The following is a 26619-nucleotide window of genomic DNA, read 5'->3' as shown; positions in this document are numbered from 1 at the left end:
TATGGTAGATATGTGACTAGGGTTAGATGGTTTAACCCCAGTCCACATGTGTATTACAGACACCAACACATGGGGTGCAGCTGCCAGTTTGAACCTAGACCTCATAAATTCAAATTACCTGCCAAAAAATCAATACAGGGATCCTTGGGGATTGTTATCGGTTTGTAAGGTTAGCCCCTTTAGTCTTGGTCCTTAACCTGGTACTTACTCACCCTCATGCATATACAGTGCTTTTGGAAAGTATTCAGACCCTTTCCCTTTTACCAAATTTTGTTACATTATGCCTTATTCTAAAATGGATTAAATAAAAAATAATCCTCATCGATCTACACAGAATATCCCATAATGAAAAAGTGAAAACAGGTTTTTAGACATTTTCGCAAATGTGTAATAAAAGAATAAAGCTCAAGTGCGTCCTGTTTCCATTGATCATCCTTGAGATGTTTCTACAACTTGATTGGAGTCCACCTGTGGTAAATTCAATTGATTGGACATGATTTTGAAAGGCACACACCTGTCTATATAAGTTCTCACAGTTGACAGTGCATGTCAGAGCAAAATCCAAGCCATGAGGTCGAATGAATTGTCCGTAGAGCTTCAAGACAGAATTGTGTCCAGGCACAGATCTGTGGAAGGGTACCAACAAATTTCTGCAGCATTGAAGGTCCCCAAGAACACAGTAGCCTCCATCATTCTTAAATGGAAGAAGTTTGGAACCACCTAGACTCTTCCTAGAGTACTCAACCAATCAGGCCTTTATGGTAGAGTGGCCAGATGGAAGCCACTCCTCAGTAAAATGCACATGACAGCCCGCTTGGAGTTTGCCAAAAGGCACCTAAAGGACTCTCAGACCATGAGAAACAAGATTCTCTGGTCTGATGAAACTTTGAAAGTTTCTTCAAGTGCAGTCGCAAAAACCTTCAAGTGCTATGTTGAAACTGTCTCTCATGAGGACCGCCACAGGAAAGGAAGACCCAGAGTTATCTCTGCTGCAGAGGATAAGTTCATTAGAGTTACCAGCATCAGAAATTGCCGCCCAAATAAATACTTCACAGAGTTCAAGTAACAGACACATCTCAACATCAACTGTTCAGTTGATGTTCACGCAGAATCAGACCTTCATGGTCAAATTGCTGTAAAGAAACCACTAATAAAGGGCACCAATAAGAAGAAGAGACTTGTTTGGGCCAAGAAACACGAGCAATGGACATTAGACCAGTGGAAATCTGTCCTTCGGTCTGATGAGTCCAAATTAGACCTTTTTGGTTCCAACCGCCGTGTCTTTGTGAGACGCAGAGTAGGTGAATGAATGATCTCCGCATGTGTGGTTCCCACCGTGAAGCATGGAGGAGAAGGTGTGATGGTGTGGGGATGCTTTGCTGGTGACACTGTCGGTGATTTATTTAGAATTCAAGGCCCACTTAACTAGCATGGCTACCACAGCATTCTGCAGCGATACACCTTCCCATCTGGTTTGCGCTTAATGGGACTATCATTTGTGTTTCAACAGGACAATGACTCAACACACCTCCAGGCTGTGTAAGGGCTATTTGACCAAGAAGGAGAGTGATGGAGTGCTGCATCAAATCATCTGGCCTCCACAATCACCCGACCTCAACCCAATTGAGATGGTTTGGGATGAGTTGGACCGCAGAGTGAAGGTAAAGCAGCCAACAAGTGCTCAGCATATGTGGGAACTCCTTCAAGACTGTTGGAAAAGCATTCCAGGTGAAGCTGATTGAGAGAATGCCAAGAGTGTGCAAAGGTGTCATCAAGGCAAAGGGTGAAATGCCTGGAAATTCCCTGGAACAAAGAATCCCATTTTCAAACTCTCAAAAAATAGAAAATTGACTATTCTAAAAAATTGCTATTAACTGAAAAATAATTGGATGTAGTTTCTTGCAATAGTCCTTTGTGACTAGAGAATATTGATCTCAAAACTTTGATTCCTGAAAGATTTGGTTTACTCCATCAGATTTGTCTATAATCCAAATTGAATCAGGAATGAGCAGGGTCAGCTATACCATAAAGACCCCTTCTTCCTGTCCTCATTACATGTAGTGCAACAAATCAAATCAAATCAAATGTATTTATATAGCCCTTCGTACATCAGCTGATATCTCAAAGTGCTGTACAGAAACCCAGCCTAAAACCCCAAACAGCAAGCAATGCAGGTGTAGAAGCACGGTGGCTAGGAAAAACTCCCTAGAAAGGCCAAAACCTCGGAAGAAACCTAGAGAGGAACCAGGCTATGTGGGGTGGCCAGTCCTCTTCTGGCTGTGCCGGGTGGAGATTTTAACAGAACATGGCCAAGATGTTCAAATGTTCATAAATGACCAGCATGGTCGAATAATAATAAGGGAGAACAGTTGAAACTGGAGCAGCAGCACGGTCAGGTGGGCGGCAAGGAGTCATCATGTCAGGTAGTCCTGGGGCATGGTCCTAGGGCTCAGGTCAGTTGAAACTGGAGCAGCAGCACGGCCAGGTGGACTGGGGACAGCAAGGAGTCATCATGTCAGGTAGTCCTGAGGCATGGTCCTAGGGCTCAGGTCCTCCGAGAGAGAGAAAGAAAGAGAGAAGGAGAGAATTAGAGAACACACACTTAGATTCACACAGGACACTGAATAGGACAGGAGAAGTACTCCAGATATAACAAACTGACCCTTGCCCCCCGACACAAACTACTGCAGCATAAATACTGGAGGCTGAGACAGGAGGGGTCAGGAGACACTGTGGCCCCATCCAAGGACACCCCCGGACAGGGCCAAACAGGAAGAATATAACCCCACCCACTTTGCCAAAGCACAGCCCCACACCACTAGAGGGATATCTTCAACCACCAACTTACCATCCTGAGACAAGGCTGAGTATAGCCCACAAAGATCTCCGCCATGGCACAACCCAAGGGGGGGCGCCAACCCAGACAGGATGACCACATCAGTGAATCAACCCACTCAGGTGACGCACCCCTTCCAGGGACGGCATGAGAGAGCCCCAGTAAGCCAGTGACTCAGCCCCTGTAATAGGGTTAGAGGCAGAGAATCCCAGTGGAAAGAGGGGAACCGGCCAGGCAGAGACAGCAAGGGCGGTCCGTTGCTCCAGAGCCTTTCCGTTCACCTTCCCACTCCTGGGCCAGACTACACTCAATCATATGACCCACTGAAGAGATGAGTCTTCAGTAAAGACTTAAAGGTTGAGACCGAGTTTGCGTCTCTGACATGGGTAGGCAGACCGTTCCATAAAAATTGAGCTCTATAGGAGAAAACCCTGCCTCCAGCTGTTTGCTTAGAAATTCTAGGGACAATTAGGAGGCCTGCGTCTTGTGACCGTAGCGTACGTGTAGGTATGTACGGCAGGACCAAATCAGAGAAATAGGTAGGAGCAAGCCCATGTAATGCTTTGTAGGTTAGCAGTAAAACCTTGAAATCAGCCCTTGCTTTGCCAGGAAGCCAGTGTAGAGAGGCTAGCACTGGAGTAATATGATCAAATTTTTTGGTTCTAGTCAGGATTCTAGCAGCCGTATTTAGCACTAACTGAAGTTTATTTAGTGCTTTATCCGGGTAGCCGGAAAGTAGAGCATTGCAGTAGTCTAACCTAGAAGTGACAAAAGCATGGATTAACTTTTCTGCATCATTTTTGGACAGAAAGTTTCTGATTTTTGCAATGTTACGTAGATGGAAAAAAGCTGTCCTTGAAATGGTCTTGATATGTTCTTCAAAAGAGAGATCAGGGTCCAGAGTAACGCCGAGGTCCTTCACAGTTTTATTTGAGACGACTGTACAACCATTAAGAATAATTGTCAGATTCAACAGAAGATCTCTTTGTTTCTTGGGACCTAGAACAAGCATCTCTGTTTTGTTCGAGTTTAAAAGTAGAAAGTTTGCAGCCTTCCACTTCCTTATGTCTGAAACACATGCTTCTAGCAAGGGCAATTTTGGGGCTTCACCAACAAGACCCCTCATGTTCTGTATAGTTTTCTACTTTTGATAGATTGAAGCAAAACATATTGGAATCACCATGGTCACAAGCATAAACTGTCAACTCCATCTGCCTGAGAGATTAAAATTGAATATGAATTTTGGTTTGAATATGTTACATTTAATTCGGTTCTAGAGTTATAAAGCAACTGTGGAAAAACAAAATTGCAACTATGTATACCACTTGAATGAAGAAGAAAAATTACATAAATGCTGTCAGATTTTTGTCTAACATAAACTCAGTCAGATTGCTGAAAGATCTTATAGAATGGTTATGTTTTTATTGGGGATTTTCAAATAAATAATTTTCCATATTTTACAAATATTTGTATTGAACTTTTATTTTTAGAGGCAAAAAATATGTCTGTTTTAAGTGTCTGTTGTCAACTCCGTCACTGATGGCTAACTCCTTTAAGATGTTTTTTTTTGTCAATATTATGGAGTTGGCAGACAGCACAAACAGATCTGGTACCAGAGTACATACACTGAGTATACAACACATTATGAACACCTGTTATTTCCATAACATAGACTGACCAGGTGAATCCAGGTGAAAGCTATGATCCCTTATTGATGTCACTTGTTAAATCCACTTCAATTAGTATAGATGAAGTGGCGGAGACAGGCTAAATAACGATTTTTAAGCCTTGAGATAATTGTGATATGGATTGGGTATGTGTGTTATTCAGAGAGTGAATGTGAAAAACATAAGATTTAAGTGCCTTTGAACAGGGTATGATAAAGGTGAGGGTTTTTTGCTTTGGGGAGGGTTGTGTGGTTTTTTATTGGGCACAAGGGAGGGTAGTGTGTTTTTTATTGGGCACAGGGGAGGGTAGTGTGTTTTTTATTGGGCACAGGGGTGGGTAGTGTGTTTTTTATTGGGCACAGGGGAGGGTAGTGTGTTTTTTATTGGGCACAGGGGAGGGTAGTGTGTTTTTATTGGGCACAGGGGAGGGTAGTGTGTTTTTTATTGGGCACAGGGGAGGGTAGTGTGTTTTTCATTGGGCACAGGGGAGGGTAGTGTGGCTTTTATTGGGCACAGGGGAGGGTAGTGTGGTTTTTTATTGGGCACAGGGGAGGGTAGTGTGTTTTTATTGGGCACAGGGGAGGGTAGTGTGTTTTTTATTGGGCACAGGGGAGGGTAGTGTGTTTTTTTATTGGGCACAGGGGAGGGTAGTGTGGTTTTCTATTGTGCACAGGGGAGTGTTGTGTGTTTTTTATTGGGCACAGGGAGGGTTGTGTGGTTTTTTATTGGGCACAGGGAGGGTTGTGTGGTTTTTTTATTGGGCACATGGAAGGTTGTGTGGTTTTTTATTGGGCACAGGGAGGGTTGTGTGGTTTTTTATTGGGCACAGGGAGGGTTGTGTGGTTTTTTATTGGGCACAGAGGAGGGTTGTGTGTTTTTTTATTGGGTCTAATGGTCTATCCTGCCCTCTATCCACCATTCATAGTGACAGTAGTGGTAGGTGGATCGTTTGTCCAGATATGCAATAGGCTAACTAAAAATATATTAACCATAAAAGCATTCAAAACTGCATCAATTTTCAATATGAATTCACAAGAACAAATCCGAATAGCTGATAGGCAGTGGAGAGGCAAGGTGCATCATTGAGCATGAAAGAATATCAAAGACACAGAAAGGCACAGTAGCAGACCAGTCTGGCTGTATTTTTATTTCTGATACTGAATGCGCTGTCTATTGCAAATCATTATTCTCCCAAGTCCTATAATCATATGGCCACATAGATAAACAAAGATAAATCACATAAAGAATTATATAAAAATGTGAGTAAAAAGCTTAAATGAAAATTTGGGCAAAAAGGCAAACTCAGCTCCATCATTCAATTAATCAAATGGCTCATTCATCACAAAACCCACTGATATGACCAATTACTTTAATTGCCTTTTTAATTGGGAAGATTAGCAAATTTAGGCATGACATGCCAGCAACAAACACTGACACTAAACGTTGAAGTATAACTGATAAAATTATGAAAGACAAGCCTTGTAATTTTGAATTCTATAAAGTGAGTGTGGAAGAGGTGAAAAAAATATTGTTGTCTATCAACAATGACAAGCCACTGCGGTCTGACAACGTTGATGGAAAATTACTGAGGATAATAGTGGATGATATTGCCACTCCTATTTACCATATCTTCCATCTAACCCTACTAGAAAGTGTGTGACCCAGGCCTGGAGGGAAGAAACGTAATTCCGCTACTTAAGAATAGTAAAACCCCCTTTACTGGCTCAAATAGCCGACCAATCAGCCTGTTACCAACCCTTAGTAAAGGGAAGGACATTCAACAAGCACTTCACTTACACAAATGGCTGCTGATTGTCTCAGAGAAATTGCTAATAATAGCTTTTTTCTTAGATTTCAGTGTGGCTTTTGACATTATCGATCATAGTCTGCTGATGGAAAAATGTATGTGTTATGGCTTTACACCCTTGCTATATTGTGGATAAAGAGTTACCTGTCTAACAGAAAACAGAGTTATTTAATGGAAGCCTTTCTAACATAATCCAGGTAGAATTAGGAATTCCCCAGGGCAGCTGTCTAGGCCCCTTAACTTTTTAAATCTTTACTATTGATATATGCAGGTCAATCTCTCATGGCTCAAAGTGGAGGAGAGATTGACTTAATCACTACTTGTTTTGTAAGAAGTGTTGACATGCTGAATGTACCGAGCTGTCTGTTTAAACTACCAGCACACAGCTCGGACACCCATGCATACCCAACAAGAACATTTCACAAGAGGTCTCTTCACAGTCCCCAAGTCCAGAACAGACTATGGGAGATGCACAGTGCTACATAGAGCCATGGCTACATGTAACTCTATTCCACGTCAGGTAACTGATCCAAGCAGTAGAGTCCGATTTTAAAAGCAGATAAAAATACAACTTATGGAAAACCAGGGACTGTGAAGAGACACACATACGGACACAGAAACACATACAAATGAAGTCGAAAGTTTACATACACTTAGGTTGGAGTCGTTAAAACTCGTTTTTCAACCACTCCACAAATTTCTTGTTAACATACTATAGTTTTGGCAAGTCGGTTAGGACATCTACTTTGTGCATGACACAAGTAATTTTTCCAACAATTGTTCACAGACAGATTATTCCACGATATCACAATTCCAGTGGGTCAGAAGTTTACATAAACTTAGTTGATTGTGCTTTTAAACAGCTTGGAAAATTCCAGAAAATGATGTCATGGCTTTAGAAGCTTCTGATAGGCTAATTTATATAATTTGAGTCAATTGGAGGTGTACCTGTGGATGTATTTCAAGGCCTACCTTCAAACTCAGTGCCTCTTTGCTAGACATCATGGGAAAATCAAAAGAAATCAGCCAAAACCTCAGAAGAAAAATTGTAGACCTCCACAAGTCTGATTCATCTTTGGGAACAATTTCCAAATGGCTGAAGGTACCACGTTCATCTGTACAAACAATAGTACGCAAGTATGAACACCATGGGACCACGCAGCCGTCATACCACTCAGGAAGGAGACGCATTCTGTCTCCTAGAGATGAACGTACTTTAGTGCAAAAAGTGCAAATCAATCCTAGAACAACAGCAAACGACCTTGTGAAGATGCTGGAGGAAAAAGGTACAAAAGTATCTATATCCACAGTAAAAACAAGTCCTATATCGACATAACCTAAAAAGCTGCTCAGCAAGGAATAAGCCACTGCTCCAACACCGCCATAAAAAAAGGCAGACTACGGTTTGACACTGCACATGGGGACAAAGATTGTACTTTTTGGAGAAATATCCTCTGGTCTGATGAAACAAGAATAGAAATGTTTAGCCATAATATCCATCGTTATGTTTGGAGGAAAAGGGGGAGGCTTGCAAGCTGAGGAACACCATTCCAACCATTAAGCACGGGGGTGGCAGCATCATGTTGTGGGGGTGCTTTGCTGCAGGAGGGACTGGTGCACTTCACAAAATAGATGGCACCATGTGGATGAAAAATTATGTGGATATATTGAAGCAACATCTCAAGACATCAGTCAGGAAGTTAAATCTTGTTCGCAAATGGGTCTTCCAAATGGACAATGACCCCAAACATACTTCCAAAGTTGTGGCAAAATGGCTAAAGGACAACAAAGTCAAGGTATTGGAGTGGCCATCACAAAGCCCTGACCTAACACACCTGACTCAGTTACACCAGCTCTGTCAGGGTGAATGGGCCAAAATTCACCCAACTTATTGTGGGAAGGTTGTGGAATGCTACCTGAAACGTTTGACCCAAGTTCAACAATTTAAAGGCAATGCTGCCAAATACTAATTGAGTGTATGTAAACTTCTGACCCACTGGGAATGTGATGAAAGAAATAAAAGCTGAAATAAATCATTCTCTCTAATATTATTCGGACATTTCACATTCTTAAAATAAAGTGGTGATCCTAACTGACCTAAAACAGGGAATTTTTACTAGGATTAAATGTTAGGAATTGTGAAAAACTGAGTTTACATGTATTTGGCTAAGGTGTATGTAAACTTCCAACTTCAACTGTGCAATTGATGACACACACTCTACACATGTGCACACATGGACCTTGAATTGTAGATATGTGATAGTAGAGTAGTGGCCTGTGGGAACACACTTAATGTGTTGTGAAAAGTGTTATGAAATGTAATGTAATATTTTAAACTGTATATTATTATTACCTTTATTTAACTAGGCAAGTCAGTTAAGAACAAATTCTTATTTTCAATGATAGCCTAGGAACTGTTCAGGGGCAGAACAACAGATTTGTACCTTGTCAGCTCGGGGATTTGAACTTGCAACCTTCCGGTTACTCGACCATCACTCTAACCACAAGGCTACCCTGCTTTAATGTTGCTGCACCCAAGGCATCCTTAATGAATACAAATACTCCTGGCAGGCCCAGTTATTCAAGAAAGCTTACACATCTTTCCAATTCCCGAACTATTCCTTGTGAACCTAACACTTCAATATAACCTAAATATGTCACGGGCGGCATAAGAAGTGGACCAAAGTGCAGCGTGGTGAGCGTACATTACTTTATTTCTAATGTCGCCAACAAAACGACCGTGAAGCTTAAGCAGGCTATAGTGCCACTAACAAAGTCAACTACCCACACTGAAAGGAGGGGAAAAAGGGCTACCTAAGTATGATTCCCAATCAGAGACCACGATAGACAGCTGTCCCTGATTGAGAACCATACCCGGCCAAAACATAGAAATGATGATCGATGCTTGGCTGCCATTTGACCAATAAAAACAATCTCGCACTTTTGTCTATAGTAATCTCATCATGTAGTAGGCTATACCTTAACTGTAGCTGTTGGCTAGAGAGCACGTGCCCATACCAGAGTGGGCACAAAAGCTATACTTACTTAACAGTTTTAGTGACAGTAGGGCTAGAGTTGAAAATGCCATGGAAACCCATTTAACTTGTATTTTTTATTCGGTACATGGGAATTTAACCTCAAAAGTTATATTTATGTGCACTATGTATTTATTATGCACAGACTTTTATTTGCAACAAGTCAACTGGATGGAAACACAACTGTGATAGGAAAATGGAATAGTGGACAGTAATGAATCTCTTAACTTTACTGAACAAAAATATAAACGCAACATGTGAAGTGTTGGTCCCATGTTTCATGAGCTGAAATAAAAGATCCCAGAAATGTTCCAAGAATAAAAAGCTTATTTCTCTCAATTGTGGTGCACAAATTTGTTAACATCCCTGTTAGTGAGCATTTATCCTTTGCCAGATAATCCATCCACCTGACAGGTGTGGCATATCAAGAAGTTGAATAAACAGCATGATCAATAATTACACAGGTGAATTGAATGAACTGTAACTCAGTAAAATCTTTTAAATTGCTGCATGTTGCTTTTATATTTTTGTTTAGTAAATATTTGAACCCAGACACTGAATGTGGTTACATAGCAGTACTAACGTTGATAACATTATAAAGCATAGAATCACATGACCTATTGTATTGACTTATTTGTGAAGTACTATGTATACTACATATTACTACATATTAATACATTTTATATCTATGGTATATACAGTATATACATTTTAATATCACAATCAGACCATTTTGGCACCAGTGGATTCATTTCTTACACTAGCTGAAAGAATAATCCATTTGATTCTGCATTTCACTACAAACAAATGGAGTGATTTGCATCTTCTACCAAAGTAGAAGGCCCAGGACACAGTCACTGTAGTAGGGAGAGGTAACTTCTACTGATCACTATCACATGTACACAGTACACCCACAGTACCATATGCACGCAATACTGTCTATGCAAAGGTGTTCTTTATGTAAGCTGATGAGGACACTGTTGTGCAGTAACAAGGCTTTCTATGTAGTGTTGACACCGATGCTGTTAGTCTCAGCCTCCTGTCCTTTAAAGGTTAGAGTCAGGTTCAATTGTGTCATTTGCGTTTGAAGTGAAAAAACAGCACATTCCAGTAAACAACAAATTGCCATATTCAATTGATGGTTCCCCCCTCTCATTGACTCCCTCCCTGCCTCCCTGCCTCCCTGCCTCCCTCCCTCCTTGTTGTGGTTATTGGTGCTTCCCATGTCTGTGCTGCTCTGTCGCCAGTGATATGGATGAGTGTTGTCTGTGTGGGTCTTCCATGGACATGCGCACCATGTACCGCACCAGACACAACATTAGGGTGAGTTCCTTTCACTTAGCTTATACTCTAACAGTCATAGGCTGCTCTAGGTCTGTTATTCTGTCACATGAAACATTCTAATCAGATGGAAAGGCTCTGGTGTATGTATGATGACGCTCTCCCTGTCTCTCCCCTGACCTGGACTAAGCGTCTTGTTTGGTTTGGTGTCTCCCTGTGTGGGGACTTCTGTGCCATCTTGTGGTGTCAGCTGTGCTCTACCTGTCAGCTGAAAAGAGACATAGATCTACGTAAGGAGCAGGGGATCTTCTGAGCTAAGGTACAACCACAAGTCTGTTAATGTTTCACAGAGCAATACACTGAATATCCCATAGTTCTGTGGAAACTGTAGTGGCACCTGATTACATAGCTTTAGACCTACTGACACTTGAACCTTACTGTATAAAGTAATGTTTGACTATAAGTGTAAGACAGTGAGTCATTTTAGTACTTTGTGGTATGGGTCATCATTGTACAGTAGAGTAGGTCAAGTGTTTCAGGCAAAAACGAAAATGAAAAAGTGTGTTGTGGTATTCATGTCTATTTTCCTCTAGATGGCGTCAGAGATCTGAAGAAAAAAATCTGAGATCGAATTCCGGTATCCTGAATACGTTTTTACTTTTGAATTATATTTTCTTGATGTAGGAAATACATTGCAATAAATGTAATTTTTGCCGATTTGTTAATATGAATGCTATAGAAATGCTAAAATGGGACATACATTGTGGCTTGATCATTCAGTAATTCCTAGAAAGTGTATATCATCAGTAAAAGATATTCTGAGCATCAACATAACTCCAACACACCTCGGGCCAGTGTGAAGCACTGAACACATGTATTGGTTAACCTGGTAATGATTACTATAGGACTACTAGCTACTCATGGTTTGTCATCCAGATAAAGTCAGTGAGAAACTATGGGAAACACGCGTGGACAGGATGAAGCTGTAGAGAGACCATTAGAGATAAATGAATCATTGACTTGTCAAACGGAGCCCTATACCATGCAGGTCTGTTTGATATGTTCCCCTCTGTTGTGTGTGATTTGTGTCCCCCTGACATGATCATTCTCAATAAGTACAAAACTATTGTTTGTCCTTCTGAATATTGCCTTGAAGAGACATCATAACAGCTAGCTGAATGAATGAATGAACAGGGAGTGTGGTTGTAACAATAGTAATGTTCAACATTGGTCTTCACAAGAGCTTGGATGTCTGCATGGTGCTACTGTTTGACATTTTGTTTTAAGACTAGAGACAAACATGTGTGTCACTGTCAATAGAACCGAAGGGGGACTTTGGCCAGAAATGAGGTCATTGAAGTTTCCCAAAACACTAATAGAGTATATAGACATGTATTACTAGGAGAAACACTCACTGTAGCGAACTACTGCAGTTGCCAATATGCCTGGAAAACCTATTTTTTTCCTTCTTCTCATCATATCTTGCCTCTCAAGTAAGCATACTTCTTCACCATTGAAATGTACTTTTAGTATGTATTGTTAATGTTGTGTCACTATCAATGACAATGTTTTGTCCAACAGATGTGCAGGGGGCAAATTTTAAGAAGGTAATGTATCCAGTTATTCATATTTTGACACAAAGAGTTAACTAGTTTTTCTTGTGTAACTGATCATAATGGTCCATTGAAATGAATTAAAACTGGGCGGAAAGACAAAGCTCACAACACTGAAACATCTTTCCTTTAGCCAGCGTGCTACAACTATCAGCAGCCTGGCTGTCCCTTCCACTTTGAGCCTGTGTGTGGATCCAACGGAGTCACTTACACCAACGAGTGTGTGTTGTGTGACACCGTAAGGTACAACAAAGAAACACTATCAGTCATTGTTGTTATAAAAGGAGTTGTTTGGATCCTGTATGCTGATTATAAAGAGGGACTGGAGATGGAAAGTACATGGTTAAATCTAGTTGTAAAACCTTATGTTACCTGATTACTATATGCAAGTCATCATCTATAAGCTGACTATCTCTATCCTGCTGATTCCAATCAAACTGGTGAGAGTACAATGTCATTTATACTGACAGGGTCGAAGGAAATTGCAATTAATTTTTCCTCTTGCAGAGAAACCAGGGAGAAGATACTTATTGTCAAACATGGACCTTGTTGAAGAAGTCAGATATGGCAAATGCAACATTATAAACCACGGCTGAAACACAAAGTGATGAAAAAGAGCTTTTCTGAACAAATAAAAAATGTACACTGACTTATTTTTTGATTTATTCATCTCTTTGTTGAAGTTGCACTCCAGGTCTGACAAAATGTTTCCAAACAGAATGTAATAAAATCATTGTACAAGAATACAGCAACAAATTAAGTGGCGGTAGGCATGGCCTGTGTGTCTTTCACATTTCAAATAGAATCACTAACACCTTTGTCGTGGGACATCAGTGTTTGCGTTCTCTGGTTTGTATTACATGAAATCAAAGTATATATGAGATTGCAACCACTGGTAACTTGATGAGCCTATGGATTCAAGTATCCATTTATTAGTCCTAGAAAGATGGTAAACTCCAAGCATAATATACAGCAGCCTTCTTCTGAGAAACATGCTAGAGAAGTACCAGATTGGAACATGTCTCACACTTAACTGGGCGAGACAGTGAGAGAGAGAGTGAGAGTGAGAGAGAATGTGGGGAGGAGTGGCCAGTGTTTCCCCTACCACTACTAAGACGGGCGCTCGGCTAAGCTCTACTAACCCCTGCCAAAATACAACAGAATTTGGCTTCAGCTGGTTTCAACTGAACAATTTCGTGTTTGCAGTCTTCAGTACAGTACGATCTTACAAAACTTTGCACTTAGCCCAGCCACCCAGCCAAAATCGCACCCTCCATAGTGAATAGGGAGTAGGGTGCCATGTGAGATGTGCCCTGGTGTGTGGGGTATTCCAGGCCAGGTGTGCCCTGGTGTGTGGGGTGATGTGAGATGTCCCAGGCCAGTGGGTGTGCCTGGTGTGGGTGATCATGTGAGATGTCCCAGGCCAGTGGGTGTGCCTGGTGTGGGTGGTCATGTGAGATGTCCCAGGCCAGTGGGTGTGCCTGGTGTGGGTGGTCATGTGAGATGTCCCAGGCCAGTGGGTGTGCCTGGTGTGGGTGATCATGTGAGATGTCCTAGGCCAGTGGGTGTGCCTGGTGTGGGTGGTCATGTGAGATGTCCCAGGCCAGGGGGTGTGCCTGATGTGGGTGGTCATGTGAGATGTCCTAGGCCAGGGGGTGTGCCTGGTGTGGGTGGTCATGTGAGATGTCCCAGGCCAGGGGATGTGCCTGGTGTGGGTGGTCATGTGGAGTGTTCCAGGCCAGGGGGTGTGCCTGGTGTGGGTGGTCATGTGGAGTGTTCCAGGCCAGGGGTTGTCAGTCAGTCTACTGGGTCATCTGAGCCTCCATGGCCTGGGCTGTCCACTCAGGAGCAGCAGCAGTGATCTTTTCCAGCAGGTTGTTCACCTGAAAACATAGAGACTGGATCTGCTTGTCCCAGGTGGGCAGGGGCTCCCGTGCTGAGAGACAGAGAGGAAGGGAGAAAGAGGGTTAGGTATCTATTTGAAAATAAATAACACATTTTAATAAGAACATTTAAAAAAAGCATAGGATTACATTAGCTAGAAAAGCAGAAACTTAAAAAGGAACCATGGAATCTTACACTGACAGGAATTAACCAAGAGGAACCAGGCCCTAGCCTAGAGAGAGAGGCATTTCATCCTCCTAGAGCTAACTGAGCAGTGGGCATAGCCTTCTGTAAATAGAGAAGTCCATGCACAGCTAACGGCTAAGTACTCACTCTCAAAGTGGACGATTCCGTCTATCTGGTCAATAAAGCCGTTCATGCGTCCCTCTGTTATCATCTGGGAGGCGATCTTCTCAGCCTGGGGACAGGGACAGACACACAGGGATAGTTCACTGGCATCGCCATGGCACACACACTATACTACCAACTACACATAGGAACATGTCAGTAACATGTTAACAGCCCTGTCCAGAAACAACAGCCTCATGTGCTATTAGCCATACTGCTAAGTAGTGTTTGGTTTTTCTTTGGGACCCAAATTGAATCAGGTTGTTTCAGTCTTGACCCAATTTTTTGAGGTTCAAAATACAATCTGAATGTTTGTATTTTTATGCTATATTGATAGTAAATGTAGCAATTATATGATAAGGGAACAACATTCCCACCTTTTTTGTTGTCAATAATTAAATATCGAAATCAACTTATATTTTGTTAAATGCAGGTTCATGATAATTTCTACACACCTTCTACCTGGTTTTAGTTTTTCTTTTTACTCAGACACCCCTGACCAATCGACCCAAATTTAGGTCACAACCCACCAGTTGAGAATCACTGGCTTATGGTACAATCCTTTCAGGTCCCCATGAAGTGGGTAGTGGTAGGTACTAGGGGTTGTTTCTGGATCAGGCCAGTGAAACATGGTCAGATTCATTTCAGGCCGATACAACAAGTGTTGTTAAGTGCTAGTTAGTCTGTGTACATAACTACTGTAATATTTCACAATACAGCCAACATGTACAGGTAACTGCCAAAATACAGGAAACATTTGAGTAAATTAAGTATATTGAACAAAAATTTTAAAAACGCAACATGCAACAATTTCACACCTGACAGGCACAGCCATGAGTGGGCATAGGCCCACCCACTGGAGAGCCAGGCCCAGCCAAACATAATTATTTTTTCCCCCCACAAAATGAGCTTTATTACAGACAGAAATACTCCTCAGTTTCATCAGCTGTCCGGGTGGCTGGTCTCAGACAATCCCGCAGGTGAAGAAGCCGGAAGTGGAGGTCCTGGGCTGGCGTGGTTACACGTGGTCTGCGGTTGTGAGGCCGGTCAGACGTACTGCCAAATTCTCTAAAATGCCGTTGGGGGCGGCTTATGGTAGAAAAATTAACATTCAATTCTCTGCCAACAGCTCTGGTGGACATTCCTGCAGTCAGCATGCCAATTGCACGCTCAATCAAAACTTGAGACATCTGTGGCATTGTGCTGTGTGACAAAACTGCACATTTTAGAGTGGCCTTTTATTGTCCCCAGAACAAGGTGCACCTGCGTAATGATCATGCTGTTTAATCAGCTTCTTGATTATGTCACACCTGTCAGGTGGATGGATTATCTTGGTAAAGGAGAAATGCTCACTAACACAGAAATAAACAAATGTGTACAGAACATTTGAGAGAAATAAGCTTTGTGCATATGGAACATTTCTGGGATCTTTTATTTCATCTCATGAAACATGGGACCAACACTTTACAAGTTGTGTTTATATTTGGTTCAGTATATATTGAAAGCAGGTGTTTCCACACACGTTTCCTTAAATAATTAAGAAATTAACTTCCAATCATGCTTAGGGTCATGTATACCATGGCTAGAATAGATCTCAGTGACATTGAAAGCAGGTTCCCAAAGGAGCATAGGGGTTTAAATTGTGTGCGTGTGTCAGTCACCAGATTTCAATCTAATTGAACACTTATGGGAGGTTCTGAAGTGGCAACAAGACAGTGTTTTCCACCACCATCAACAAAACACCAAATGATGGAATTTCTCGTGGAAGAGTGGTGTCGCATCCCTTCAATAGAGTTCCAGACACTTGTAGAATCTATTCCCAATGCCCTTAAAGTTGTCGTTTCCTTTATTTTGGCAGTTACCTTTATGCGTCAGCAGTAAATGTATGCATTACCTACAAATGACAATGTCTTTTGGTCTAACCCAGCCCAATGGAGAACTGTAGTGTAGCGTCTCACTCCCGTTATAATTGACTAACACCATCCCACTTTTCAATTCAATATGTACACTAAGTCCACTGTAACCAGACATGCAGTTCACAATCTTTCAACAACAAATATCTCATAGGTTTACTCTTTATTTAGATGTTGTAACCTAGTGCACTAACACACAAACCAATGAGTAGTTCACATAGCTAACTAATATTTTCAATTCAGCAGAGTTGAAAAAGTCATACTGGGGAGAATAGCAACAGAAACGTTCTGTACTTGAAACATACTGTGGGATATAAGATATGCATGCAATAAATGACTGGGTAATAAGAATAAACTATATATACAATAGGGAATTCAGTAGGCACTGTTCCATGATGATAGAACAGAAATACTAAGCAACCTTTCTAATGTCTGTATCATTCAACTTTAACAATCTCAACAGCTTTCCTATCATTGCAACACAGGCTATTTATTTGTACAGTACAAGGTTTGTTTTCAGTAGAAACCTAATTGACTACTTACCACAGAAACAATAAATTACAGATCAATGTCATACCTAGGTGCCCCTTATCAACTTGATCATCAAATAAGACTACAATTTCACATGGTTATGAGTAATGTATCCCCAATCCCACTACCCAAAATAACCTACTTCCCTAAATATGACACAATATGAGTCTTTAGGAATTACAAGAACACCCTTTATGTTAACAAAAACATCAGCCACAGCATTTAGCTGGTATTATAAGGGGAGTGCACATTCCATTCTGATTACCTCTATCTTCAACCAAGAAGTTGCGAGAGAGAGCCAACAAGGCTTTATTTCACTGTATTTTAGTTGTGTATTTTTGGTTTCACACCCCATTCATTAGTAAAGTAGTGATTATGTTCCCTACCAGACTGCATCTGTAACCAGGGACCTCACCATGGAGATAATCGTCCTGCACAACAACATGTATATTCAAAATACAAGCCTTCTAGGTAATGCTGCTGCTTTAAAACTGACACTTCAACTTTCATAATAACGGACCACAAAATATTATTCTGTTTATATTTTGGGATAAATACTGCATGCCTGTGAAAATACTATAAATTGTTTTTTTAACTTCAACCTCTCATACTAAAGGTGTTGGTTATGCCCTCAAACGCTACATTCATCATAAATTACATCCCGAACTCTTTCCCTGAAAAGTGATTTTCTCCATCAGATACTTAACGTCTTGAGGAATAAGATGATATGCATACACCAACTGTCAATCTTGATAACAAATTAAAGAATTGTTTAAAACGCACCTGATTTTCAATATTTACAAATACACTAAATTAAACGATGCATTACCAAAACCCTAGACCTACCCCCCCCCCGGGAAAAAAACATACACCTGTGAAAGTGCTACTGAGTCTTGTATGTTGAAATCCATCTTACCTTAGCGGGAGGGATCTCCAGAAGCGCCCCTAGCTCTTCAAACGTGATGTTGTTGTAAAGTTTGCTAGCAGACAGCAGGTTGTGTTCAATAACAGCTCTGTCTAATATGCTGGAGCCTAAAAACAGAATCCCACAGTAATGGAGCAGAGCATTTTTCTTATTACACAATCAATTAAATAACTAGTGACTATGGAGAGGATGAGTTGGGAGACTGACCATCCCCAGTGGTGGCTTTCTGGTGGGGCATAAGCATGGCAGCAAACTCCTGCAGCTGGTTCCCCCTGATTATGCGGTCCAGGTACATCTTCTCTAGGATGCCGTAGGCCGCCAGCTGCTGACAGCGCTCGTCTTTAAACAGGGTGGCTAACATACGGGAGCGCTGCTGGCCTGGAGAGAAAGAGGAGAGAGGGAGGGAGAAGAGAGAAGGAAGAGGGAGAGTGAACTTTACTGTTAATACATTGCAGTCCAAATATAGTGCAACAAAAAACTGGAGCCAAAAAAGTAACGACACAGTTAGAGCTGCTTTGACTACACGCCTTTCTCAATGTTGTGAAAGATAATAGACAAACCAGTGGCAGGTACCTGCTGATGCCAGGATGGTGCAATGAAGAGCGTGCTTCAGGGCCTCTAGACGCTCTGTCTCGTGGACGATGGACTTGTAAGAGAGCTCGTTGTACCGCTGTGCAGCCTCGATAAACTTCCTCCTGTAGTCCAACACTCTGGCGTAGCACACTTTGTAGTGGACCTGTAGCTGTTCGTTGGTGGACTCGTTCTGGAGCAGAGAGGCTCTGTTGATGTAGGCCTCGGCCTGAACAGGGTCATCATCCTCCAGGTACAGACGGGCGATCTTCAGGTACGTGTCCAACTTATAGTCTACGTTGTACTGCCTGACCAAGAGGACAAGAGGGTTTATAAGTTGAATCAGACGTGTTAGTGCTCAGCGAGAACCAAATTGTACACTCCCGGCGAGTCGCGCAACATTATATTGGGGAAACACTGGAGTAAATTGACTTACTTCTGTCCTGTCTCCAGAGGAATGCCCACTAGAACCTGAGCAGCGTTTCTCCAGTCCTCCTCCTTCTCATAGATGGTGGATAAGTGCTGTCTGATGGAGGCCACCTGGGGGTAGACATGGGATTTAAACATAGGGTAGACATTTGTGTTATTTATTTCAAACCAGTCTCTAGGCTAGATCTGGGAAACCAGGTGTGTGCAATGAACACAGTACTCACCTGTTCTTCAAACGAGATGACCCTGGGCTGTATCTTCTCTAGTGTGAAGTGGTAAACTGACTTGGCTGTGCTGTCAGGAAGACTGGGTATGTTTGTGCAGAAGTCTGTCAGCAGCTGTCTAGAGATCACTAAGCTGACATTCTCATTGACCACTGCAGGACAGGAGAGGATTAGTTAGACAGGATATACAGTAATGTGATTTATGAGTAATGATTGTACAAAGGAAAAGGTGGACTTTATGTAACAGGTGAGTAAATGGTAAGCAGGATTTATTCCACCCTGTACTTTATACAGGATACGTACTTGCTTCGACGAATGCTTTTAATGATTCCAATTGTTCTGCATCTGTAAATTGGATGGCCTTCTCCAGAATCTGTCGATATCTACAATTGATCAAACAAGGGGTGTATTAGCTAGCTAGCTATCTTAAATGAAAAATGATATTCATGACTTGAGAATTTACCATTATTTTCAATTACAATTGAAATGGAATAGCAAGCCTGCAATATCAAATGCAAATCAATGCACACATCAAATCAAAAGCCAACTACAGTTAGCTAGCTATATTTAGCTAGCCATCTACATTACCAAAAGCCATAGCTAGCTGACGTTAATAAACTAAACTGTAGCTAATCGACTAGTGCACACTGTTGACAACACAATATATTTGGCAATCATTTTATCCAGACACTGTCTAGCTAGCTTGCTGATAATTAACATTAGCTAACATACCGGTAGATAACGTTAGATACATACAGTACCGGTAAAACGTCTAACCTATGCTAGCCGCAATGTGATGCTAATAGCTATTGCTAGCTAGCATAACTAGCATCGGCGGGCTGCTCATTGACACTTTCATAATTCACTGTAAACGTCACACTCGGGTCTAAAGTAATGTATATCTCCACGCACATATATTTTCATCTATCTTGGCCAATACATACTTTCCAGCGAGATCTTTGTGAGATCCGCTTGAATTCATAAGTTGTGCAAGCTCCTGTCTCACTCCAGCCGCCATTTTCTCCGACGAAGTGTCAACGAGAATTATCAGCGGACAAGAGGGTATGCTGTCCACGCTACACTGGGAACGCCTAGAAGGTCCTCCAAGACTTGTAACAGATCTGTACAGCAGATTTAGACGTTCAAATCAAATCAAATCAAATGTATTTATATAGCTCTTCGTACATCAGCTGATATCTCAAAGTGCTGTACAGAAACCCAGCCTAAAACCCCAAACAGCAAGCAATGCAGGTGTAGAAGCACGGTGGCTAGGAAAAACTCCCTAGAAAGGCCAAAACCTAGGAAGAAACTTAGAGAGGAACCAGGCTATGTGGGGTGGCCAGTCCTCTTCTGGCTGGCCAGGTGGAGATTATAACAGAACATGGCCAAGATGTTCAAATGTTCATAAATGACCAGCATGGTCGAATAATAATAAGGCAGAACATTTACATTTACATTTACATTTAAGTCAGACTGGAGCAGCAGCACAGTCAGGTGGACTGGGGACAGCAAGGAGTCATCATGTCAGGTAGTCCTGGGGCACGGTCCTAGGGCTCAGGTCCTCCGAGAGAGAGAAAGAAAGAGAGAATTAGAGAGAGCATATGTGGGGTGGCCAGTCCTCTTCTGGCTGTGCCGGGTGGAGATTATAACAGAACATGGCCAAGATGTTCAAATGTTCATAAATGACCAGCATGGTCAAATAATAGTAAGGCAGAACAGTTGAAACTGGAGCAGCAGCATGGCCAGGTGGACTGGGGACAGCAAGACGTTGGTCTCTAAAACAGATATTCGTTTTCTCTTTAGACTTTTCTGATATTACTATGCAACAGCGCAACGTCTAACAACGTTTTACTGAATAAAAAGTTATTTTCGTGTCTGTATTTTCCAAATAATTAGACTCGTGTGCCTGGTCACGTTTTATGCTTAGGCAGCTGTCATTTTATTATGTTAATTAACACAGGTGTGATTTAAAAATATATTGGTCAACCTTGACACAACACACCTTAAGATAGATAGAGCCCATACAGTATCTGAACAACTAAATGAGACATGAGAAAAGAATGACTGTATGCCAAAACAAACAATGTGACAAGGCACAAGAGTAATTGCCAGCTGAAAGGTAAAAAGTTAGCTCTACTACTATAACTAAAGTTATAACCCAAATGGTACCATATTCCCTATGTAGTGCACTACTTTTGACCTGGTCACAAGTGTTACACTTTATAGGGAATAAAGTGCTATTTGGGACAGACACTTAGATCGGGTGGCAGGTAGCCTAGTGGTTAGAGCGTTGGGCCAGTAACCAAAAGGTTGCTAGATCCAATCCCCAAGCTGACAAGGTAAAAATCTGTCATTCTGCCCCTGAACAAGTCAGTTAAAACGCTGTTCCTAGGCCGTCGTTGTGAGAATTTCTTCTAAACTGACTTGCCTCGTTAAATAAAGGTTTTAAAAAATCTAATCAAAATGTATTTCCTGAATACAACCTTACCATGAAATGCTTACTTACAACCCCTAAACCAACAATGCAGTTAAGAAAAATATGACAGTTAATAAAATATTTACAAAATAAAAATAGTAACACAATATAATAACGAGGCTATATACAGGGGTACCAGTACTAAGTCAATGTGCAGGGTACAGGTTGAGTGTGGTAATTAAGGTAATATGTACATGTAAGGGTAAAGTTACTATGAACAGATAAACAGCGTGTAGCAGTGTGAAAAAAACAACAATGCAAATAGCCATTGGATTAACTGTTCAGCAGTTTTATGGCTTGGTGGGTACAAACTGCTAAGAATCCTTTTTGACCAAAGACTTGGCACGCCGGTACTGTTTTCCATGCGGTAACAGAGAGAACAGTCTATGACTAGGGTGGCAGTAGTGCTTGACAATTTTTAGGGCCTTAGATGAAATAGAACAAAAGAGCAAAAAAGGGCATCTTTGGACAATATCATAATCCATAATGCTTCAGGAAGGATCATATTTCTGGACAACACAAGTATTACAGTACAGTATAGTGCTCAACTAGCAATAAACATAGTTTGAATTTGACAAAAGCATCTTCCCTGTGTTCTTTGTCTGAAAATGTCTTGTTGCATTTCAGCAGAATACCATTTTTTTTATAAACTAAAACCACACACACATCTGAACACCCTCCCCATTCCCTGTATTTTCTAAAGAATCATACTAGGATGGACAAAATACATGCCTATGGGAACCCTATGTGCCCTGGTAAAGTTTCACTAGAGGCAAGAAAAAGTATGTGAACCCTTTGGAAATAGCTGTATTTCCACATAATTTGATCTGATCTTCATCTAGGTCACACCAATAGACAAACAATCAGCTTAAATTAATAACAAACGATTATATGTTAATGTCTTTATTGAACACACCGTGTAAACATTCCTAGTGCAGGGTGAAAAATGTATGTGAACCCTTGGATTTAATAACTGGTTGACCCTCATTTGGCAGCAATAACCTCAACCAAATATTTTCTGTAGTTGCGGATCAGACCGTTGTACTGGTCAAGAGGAATTTTGGACCATTCCCCTCTACAAAAAACTCTTTCAGTTCAGCAATATTATTGGGATGTCTAGTGTGAACTGCTCTCTTAAGGTCATGCCACAGCATCTCAAATCGGGTTGAGTTCAGGACTGACTGGGCCATCTCAGAAGGCATTTCTCTTGTGCGTTTTGGGTCATTGTCCGGTTGAGTCACCCGACTTCTGTTGAGCTTCAATTGGTCGGACAGATAGCCTAACATTCTCCTGCAAAATGTCTTGATAAACTTGGGAATTCATTTTTCCGTCAATGATAGCAAGCTGTCCAGGCCCTGAGGCAGCAAAGCAGCCTGTGGAACATCCAGGTGTAATTTTGCAAACTTCTGACATGCAGCAATGTTGTTGTTTTTTTGGACAGCAGTGGCTTCTTCCATGTTGTCCTCCCATGAACACCATTCTTTTTGAGTGTTTTACGAATTGTAGACTCGGAGAAGTTAGCATGTTCCAGTGATTCATGGAAGTCTTTAGCTGACATTCTATGATTCTTCTTAATAACCTCATTGAGCATTCTGCACTGTGATCTTGCAGTCATCTTTGCAGGACAGCCACTCCTTGGGAGAGTCACAACAGTGCTCTCCATTTATAGACTATTTTTATACATGATCCTAAGCATGATGGGATTTTAATTAACTAAAATCACACCTGTGCAGAAGCACCTGCTTTCAATATAGTGAGGGGGTTAGATTATCTGTCCCAGGTTACTCTGGTGGGAGGCTAAACATCAATACATATTTATTTGTCACATGTGCCATAAACAACAAGTGTAGACTAACAGTGAAATGCTTACTTACAGGCCCTTCTTAACAATGCAGAGAGAAAAATAGAGAAATAATTGAAAAATACTCATTTACGGAATAAATACAGAATGAGTAACGATAACTTGGCTATATACACGGGGTAGCAGTACTGAGTCTATGTGCAGGGGTATGAGGTAATTGATGTAGATATGTACATATAACCAGGAATAGGGTGACTATGCAACAGGATAGCAAATTAACAGTAGCAGCAGCATATGTGATGAATCAAAAAAGTTAGTGCAAAAAGGGTAAATGCAGATAGTCTGGGTAGTTATTTGGTTAATTATTTAACTAACTATTTAGCAGTCTTATGGCTTTGGGGTAGAAGCTTTTCATGGTCCTGTTAGTTTCAGACTTGGCATGATATTTCCACCTTCAGATTTTGTGGCATAGAGAAAGTTAAGATATCAGACAGGGGAGGAGATAATAATACTGAGTAAAAGAGAATGTTTTTGGATTTTCACCCTCCAGACATTATTTCCTAAAGGACTTAATTAGGAAATGCCTATGTATGTTATGTTGTGAACTAATGAAAACTTGCTATGTCCTCATTGAGATTTTACAGACGTGTTTAATACGCCTTATTTATACACATTTGTAATATTTATGAAATGCATATTGTTATATTTGGTAGCAGTTATTTATTTTTCCTGTGCCTCCAACTCCCTTCGATGTGTAGAACGGATGTGGGTGGGGCCAGATCCACATAATGGTGCAACTTTCAAAAAATCCCCAAAGCTCTCCCGAAGGCCGTGTGGCCGGTACGTAAGCTTATTAAAGATCGGTGATACTATCAAGAGCAGTGTGCTGTTTCCTTTTTCCTTCAGTTTCAGACCTGGTGCATTGGTACCGCTTGCCGTACGGTAGCAGAGACTACAGTCTATGACTTGGGTGACTGGAGTCTTTGATATTTTTTTTTAGTTTCCTCTGACACTGCCTGGTATAGAGGATGGCAGGAAGCTTGGCCCCAGTGATGTACTGGGCCGTACGCACTACATTCTGTAAAGCCTTGCGGTCAGATGCCAAGCAGTTGCCATACCAAGCAGTGATACATCCAGTCAAGATGCTCTCAATGGTGCAGCTGTATAACTTTTTGGGGATCAGTGGGCCAATGCCTAATATTTTCTGCCTCCTGAAGGGGGAAGAGGCGTTGTCGTATTATTATTATTATTATATTATTCAAGACAGTGTGGGTGTTTGTAGACCATAATAATTCCTTAGTGATGTGGACACCGAGGAATTTGTTAATTATATGACCACCCTACCTTAAATTCTTGGGCTTGAGTTACTGTAATGATGTTTTCCGTACTGTTTAATTAGCATATTAACTGCCTAATTTGCATAATACCGCATATTCATTTAACACATTTGACTTGTATTTGAATCATCTCTGTGTTCTACTCCAACCCTGAAAGTGTCATAACAATATGACCACCCTATCTGGAAATATTGGACAAAAAGTGTTGAATTTAAGATTTCAGACAGGTGCCTTATTGATAACAGATTATCAATGACCTATCCGCAACCTTTTCCGATCACTTCAAAAAAATCTCAGCAATGGTAAATCCTATCCTCGTGAAATAAATTGTGTTCCCAAGAAGCTGGTCTACAACATGGAATACAAAGTATCCCCCTGGGAACACACTGGTTGAATCAACGTCTTTTTCACTTCATTTAAAAGACGTTGAAACAACATGGAATAGACCTTGAATTGACGTCTGTGCCCAGTGGGATAACACCATAACCACATTGAGTAGGATTATGTTTTCACATGCAAATGTGATCGCTTTTGATTAAAAAAACACGCTTTTTCAGCCTTTCCAGCGAAAAAAGGATCGACAATAAGAACATATGTTTGATGGAAAATAAATGTTTGTTTCTGGACGATGCATCATGCTACCTTGATAACATGCCCAACTGGCGCAGATTACTGTTCGATTTGAGGATGGCCAACTACTTTACCGCTTTTACCCGTTTACGTCATGGGTCTAGGACATATTGGCACTCCCAAGTAAGAGTAGTTCATGTTTTAAGGACAAAATGACATGGCTTTTTTTGTTGCAGTTGGGCCTGTAACATTAGTCATCTCTAAAAATTATACTTATATTTTTCTGTTTAGCTCACATAATATCAGTCAACAGTATGCATGAAGGTGTCTGTAATATAATACATGTGGTAAAAACGAATGTAAAGGTTAAAATGATGACGGCACTGTGGCTTCAACATAGCGCCCCTTATTAGAAATCGAGTCTATATATACATAATTTGGTGCACCGCGGCTCAGGTTAATACAATTTGCCTCGCTCTGTAACTCTCATTTACTCAAGTGTTTCCTTTATTTTGTCAGTGCCTACCGAGTTGTTGTGTAGATCTGTCACACGCTGAGAGCGAGACCGGAAGTACTTCGATCAATGACGCGCCATGTGGTTGTCAAGGAGTGCGTGACATTATTATGGGATGTTGGGGGTGAAATGGCGCTCGGCGCGGTATTTTGAACAATCGTCTACGTTTCTGTGCTTTTTACCGATATGTTGCTCCGCCTGTATGGACCGGTGAAAGTGTATCTGAGTTAAGGCGTTTCGAGACACTAAAAATCATAGCTTCAAGGGGAAAAACAAACCACGTAAGAATCTGTTCGCTGTGTGAAAGGGGCAATACTTTGTGTTGCTGCTGGCTAGGCTTGCTAGCTAGCTAACAGCTGATGATATCAATTTGGCCAGTTAGCAGACAGCTAGCAGCAACACATGAAGATACAATATATAGTAACGTTACTTGTAGTATGTAGTATGTACTTACAAACTGTGGAAATACCTTATTCTAGTTAGCTAACGTAGCTTTGTTGTAGGATTCATGTTGTTGGAGCAATATGAAGTTGGAAAATATCCATTAACTTTATTCACCATTCATTCGGATAAAGGAAACTAACGTTGCATATATTTCATAGATAATTATTATTTTACTGATGTTTGAGAGTTACATTGATTATTCAGCCTGTAGCTTTGTGTGATTATAATGACCTAAAATTCATTGCAAATGCAGCTCTCTCTCTTTTCCAGCACTACGACAGATGGACAGCAATTTCTGATTTTGCTAAGCCAGTTGTCCATTAGGGCCTGTCATTGTTTAGCTTCCAGAGGTTAATGCCGCTGTAGTAATCCTGTCTATTCAATATTGGCTAGACGGAAAAATACCTTCCTAGT

The 26619-nt window shown here is 41.2% G+C and overlaps 3 protein-coding genes across 6 annotated transcripts in view; 2 read left to right on the top strand and 1 right to left on the bottom strand.

The window, feature by feature from the left end:
- Nucleotides 1-11976: 11976 nt before the first annotated feature.
- On the top strand, nt 11977-12892 carry LOC118372718 (serine protease inhibitor Kazal-type 1-like). Its single transcript, XM_052458314.1, has 4 exons — nt 11977-12119; nt 12208-12233; nt 12373-12482; nt 12747-12892. The coding sequence occupies exons 1-4, from the start codon at nt 12068-12070 to the stop codon at nt 12790-12792; spliced, it is 234 nt and encodes a 77-aa protein (XP_052314274.1). The 5' UTR covers nt 11977-12067; the 3' UTR covers nt 12793-12892.
- LOC118372717 (COP9 signalosome complex subunit 4-like) lies at nt 12883-20635 on the bottom strand. 3 transcript variants are annotated; one of them, XM_052458313.1, is made up of 10 exons: nt 20525-20635; nt 19367-19446; nt 19064-19215; nt 18847-18950; nt 18414-18718; nt 18048-18218; nt 17832-17947; nt 17302-17346; nt 14457-14541; nt 12883-14175 (listed from the first exon to the last, which is right to left on the bottom strand). In XM_052458313.1, coding segments are annotated over exons 2-10 (1113 nt in total). In that variant the 5' UTR covers nt 19368-19446; nt 20525-20635; the 3' UTR covers nt 12883-14041. The 3 variants fall into 3 exon arrangements, with proteins under 3 accessions (XP_052314273.1, XP_035614575.1, XP_035614576.1); XM_035758682.2 differs by lacking the exon at nt 20525-20635 and adding an exon at nt 20008-20175; XM_035758683.2 differs by lacking the exons at nt 17302-17346; nt 20525-20635 and adding an exon at nt 20008-20175.
- Nucleotides 19187-26619, top strand: part of LOC118372716 (protein lin-54 homolog) — a 21574-nt gene continuing 14141 nt past the window's right edge. Inside the window, exon 1 of one of the 2 annotated variants that reach the window (XM_035758680.2) lies at nt 19187-19310. The gene's annotated coding sequence lies outside the window, so the exon portion shown is untranslated. Of the gene's footprint in view, nt 19311-25820; nt 26043-26619 lie in introns of those variants that run through there. The other variant, XM_035758677.2, reaches the window with a different exon arrangement.

The sequence above is a fragment of the Oncorhynchus keta genome, chromosome 12 (assembly GCF_023373465.1).
Source record: "Oncorhynchus keta strain PuntledgeMale-10-30-2019 chromosome 12, Oket_V2, whole genome shotgun sequence".
In the NCBI taxonomy this organism is placed as follows: domain Eukaryota; kingdom Metazoa; phylum Chordata; class Actinopteri; order Salmoniformes; family Salmonidae; genus Oncorhynchus; species Oncorhynchus keta.
Note: the sequence above shows the minus strand (reverse complement) of the source record. Positions and strands in the feature narration are given on the sequence as shown.

Excerpts from the sequence above, each read along its gene's own strand:
- LOC118372718 (XM_052458314.1), top strand. The coding sequence starts at position 12,068 with ATGCCTGGAAAACCTATTTTTTTCCTTCTTCTCATCATATCTTGCCTC. Across the intron at positions 12,234-12,372 it reads AGGGGGCAAATTTTAAGAAG|CCAGCGTGCTACAACTATCA; the intron begins GTAATGTATCCA and ends TCTTTCCTTTAG. Across the intron at positions 12,483-12,746 it reads GTGTTGTGTGACACCGTAAG|AGAAACCAGGGAGAAGATAC; the intron begins GTACAACAAAGA and ends TTCCTCTTGCAG.
- LOC118372717 (XM_035758682.2), bottom strand. The coding sequence starts at position 20,081 with ATGGCGGCTGGAGTGAGACAGGAGCTTGCACAACTTATGAATTCAAGC. Across the intron at positions 19,447-20,007 it reads CACAAAGATCTCGCTGGAAA|ATATCGACAGATTCTGGAGA; the intron begins GTATGTATTGGC and ends GATCAATTGTAG. Across the intron at positions 14,176-14,456 it reads CGGAATCGTCCACTTTGAGA|CACGGGAGCCCCTGCCCACC; the intron begins GTGAGTACTTAG and ends TCTGTCTCTCAG.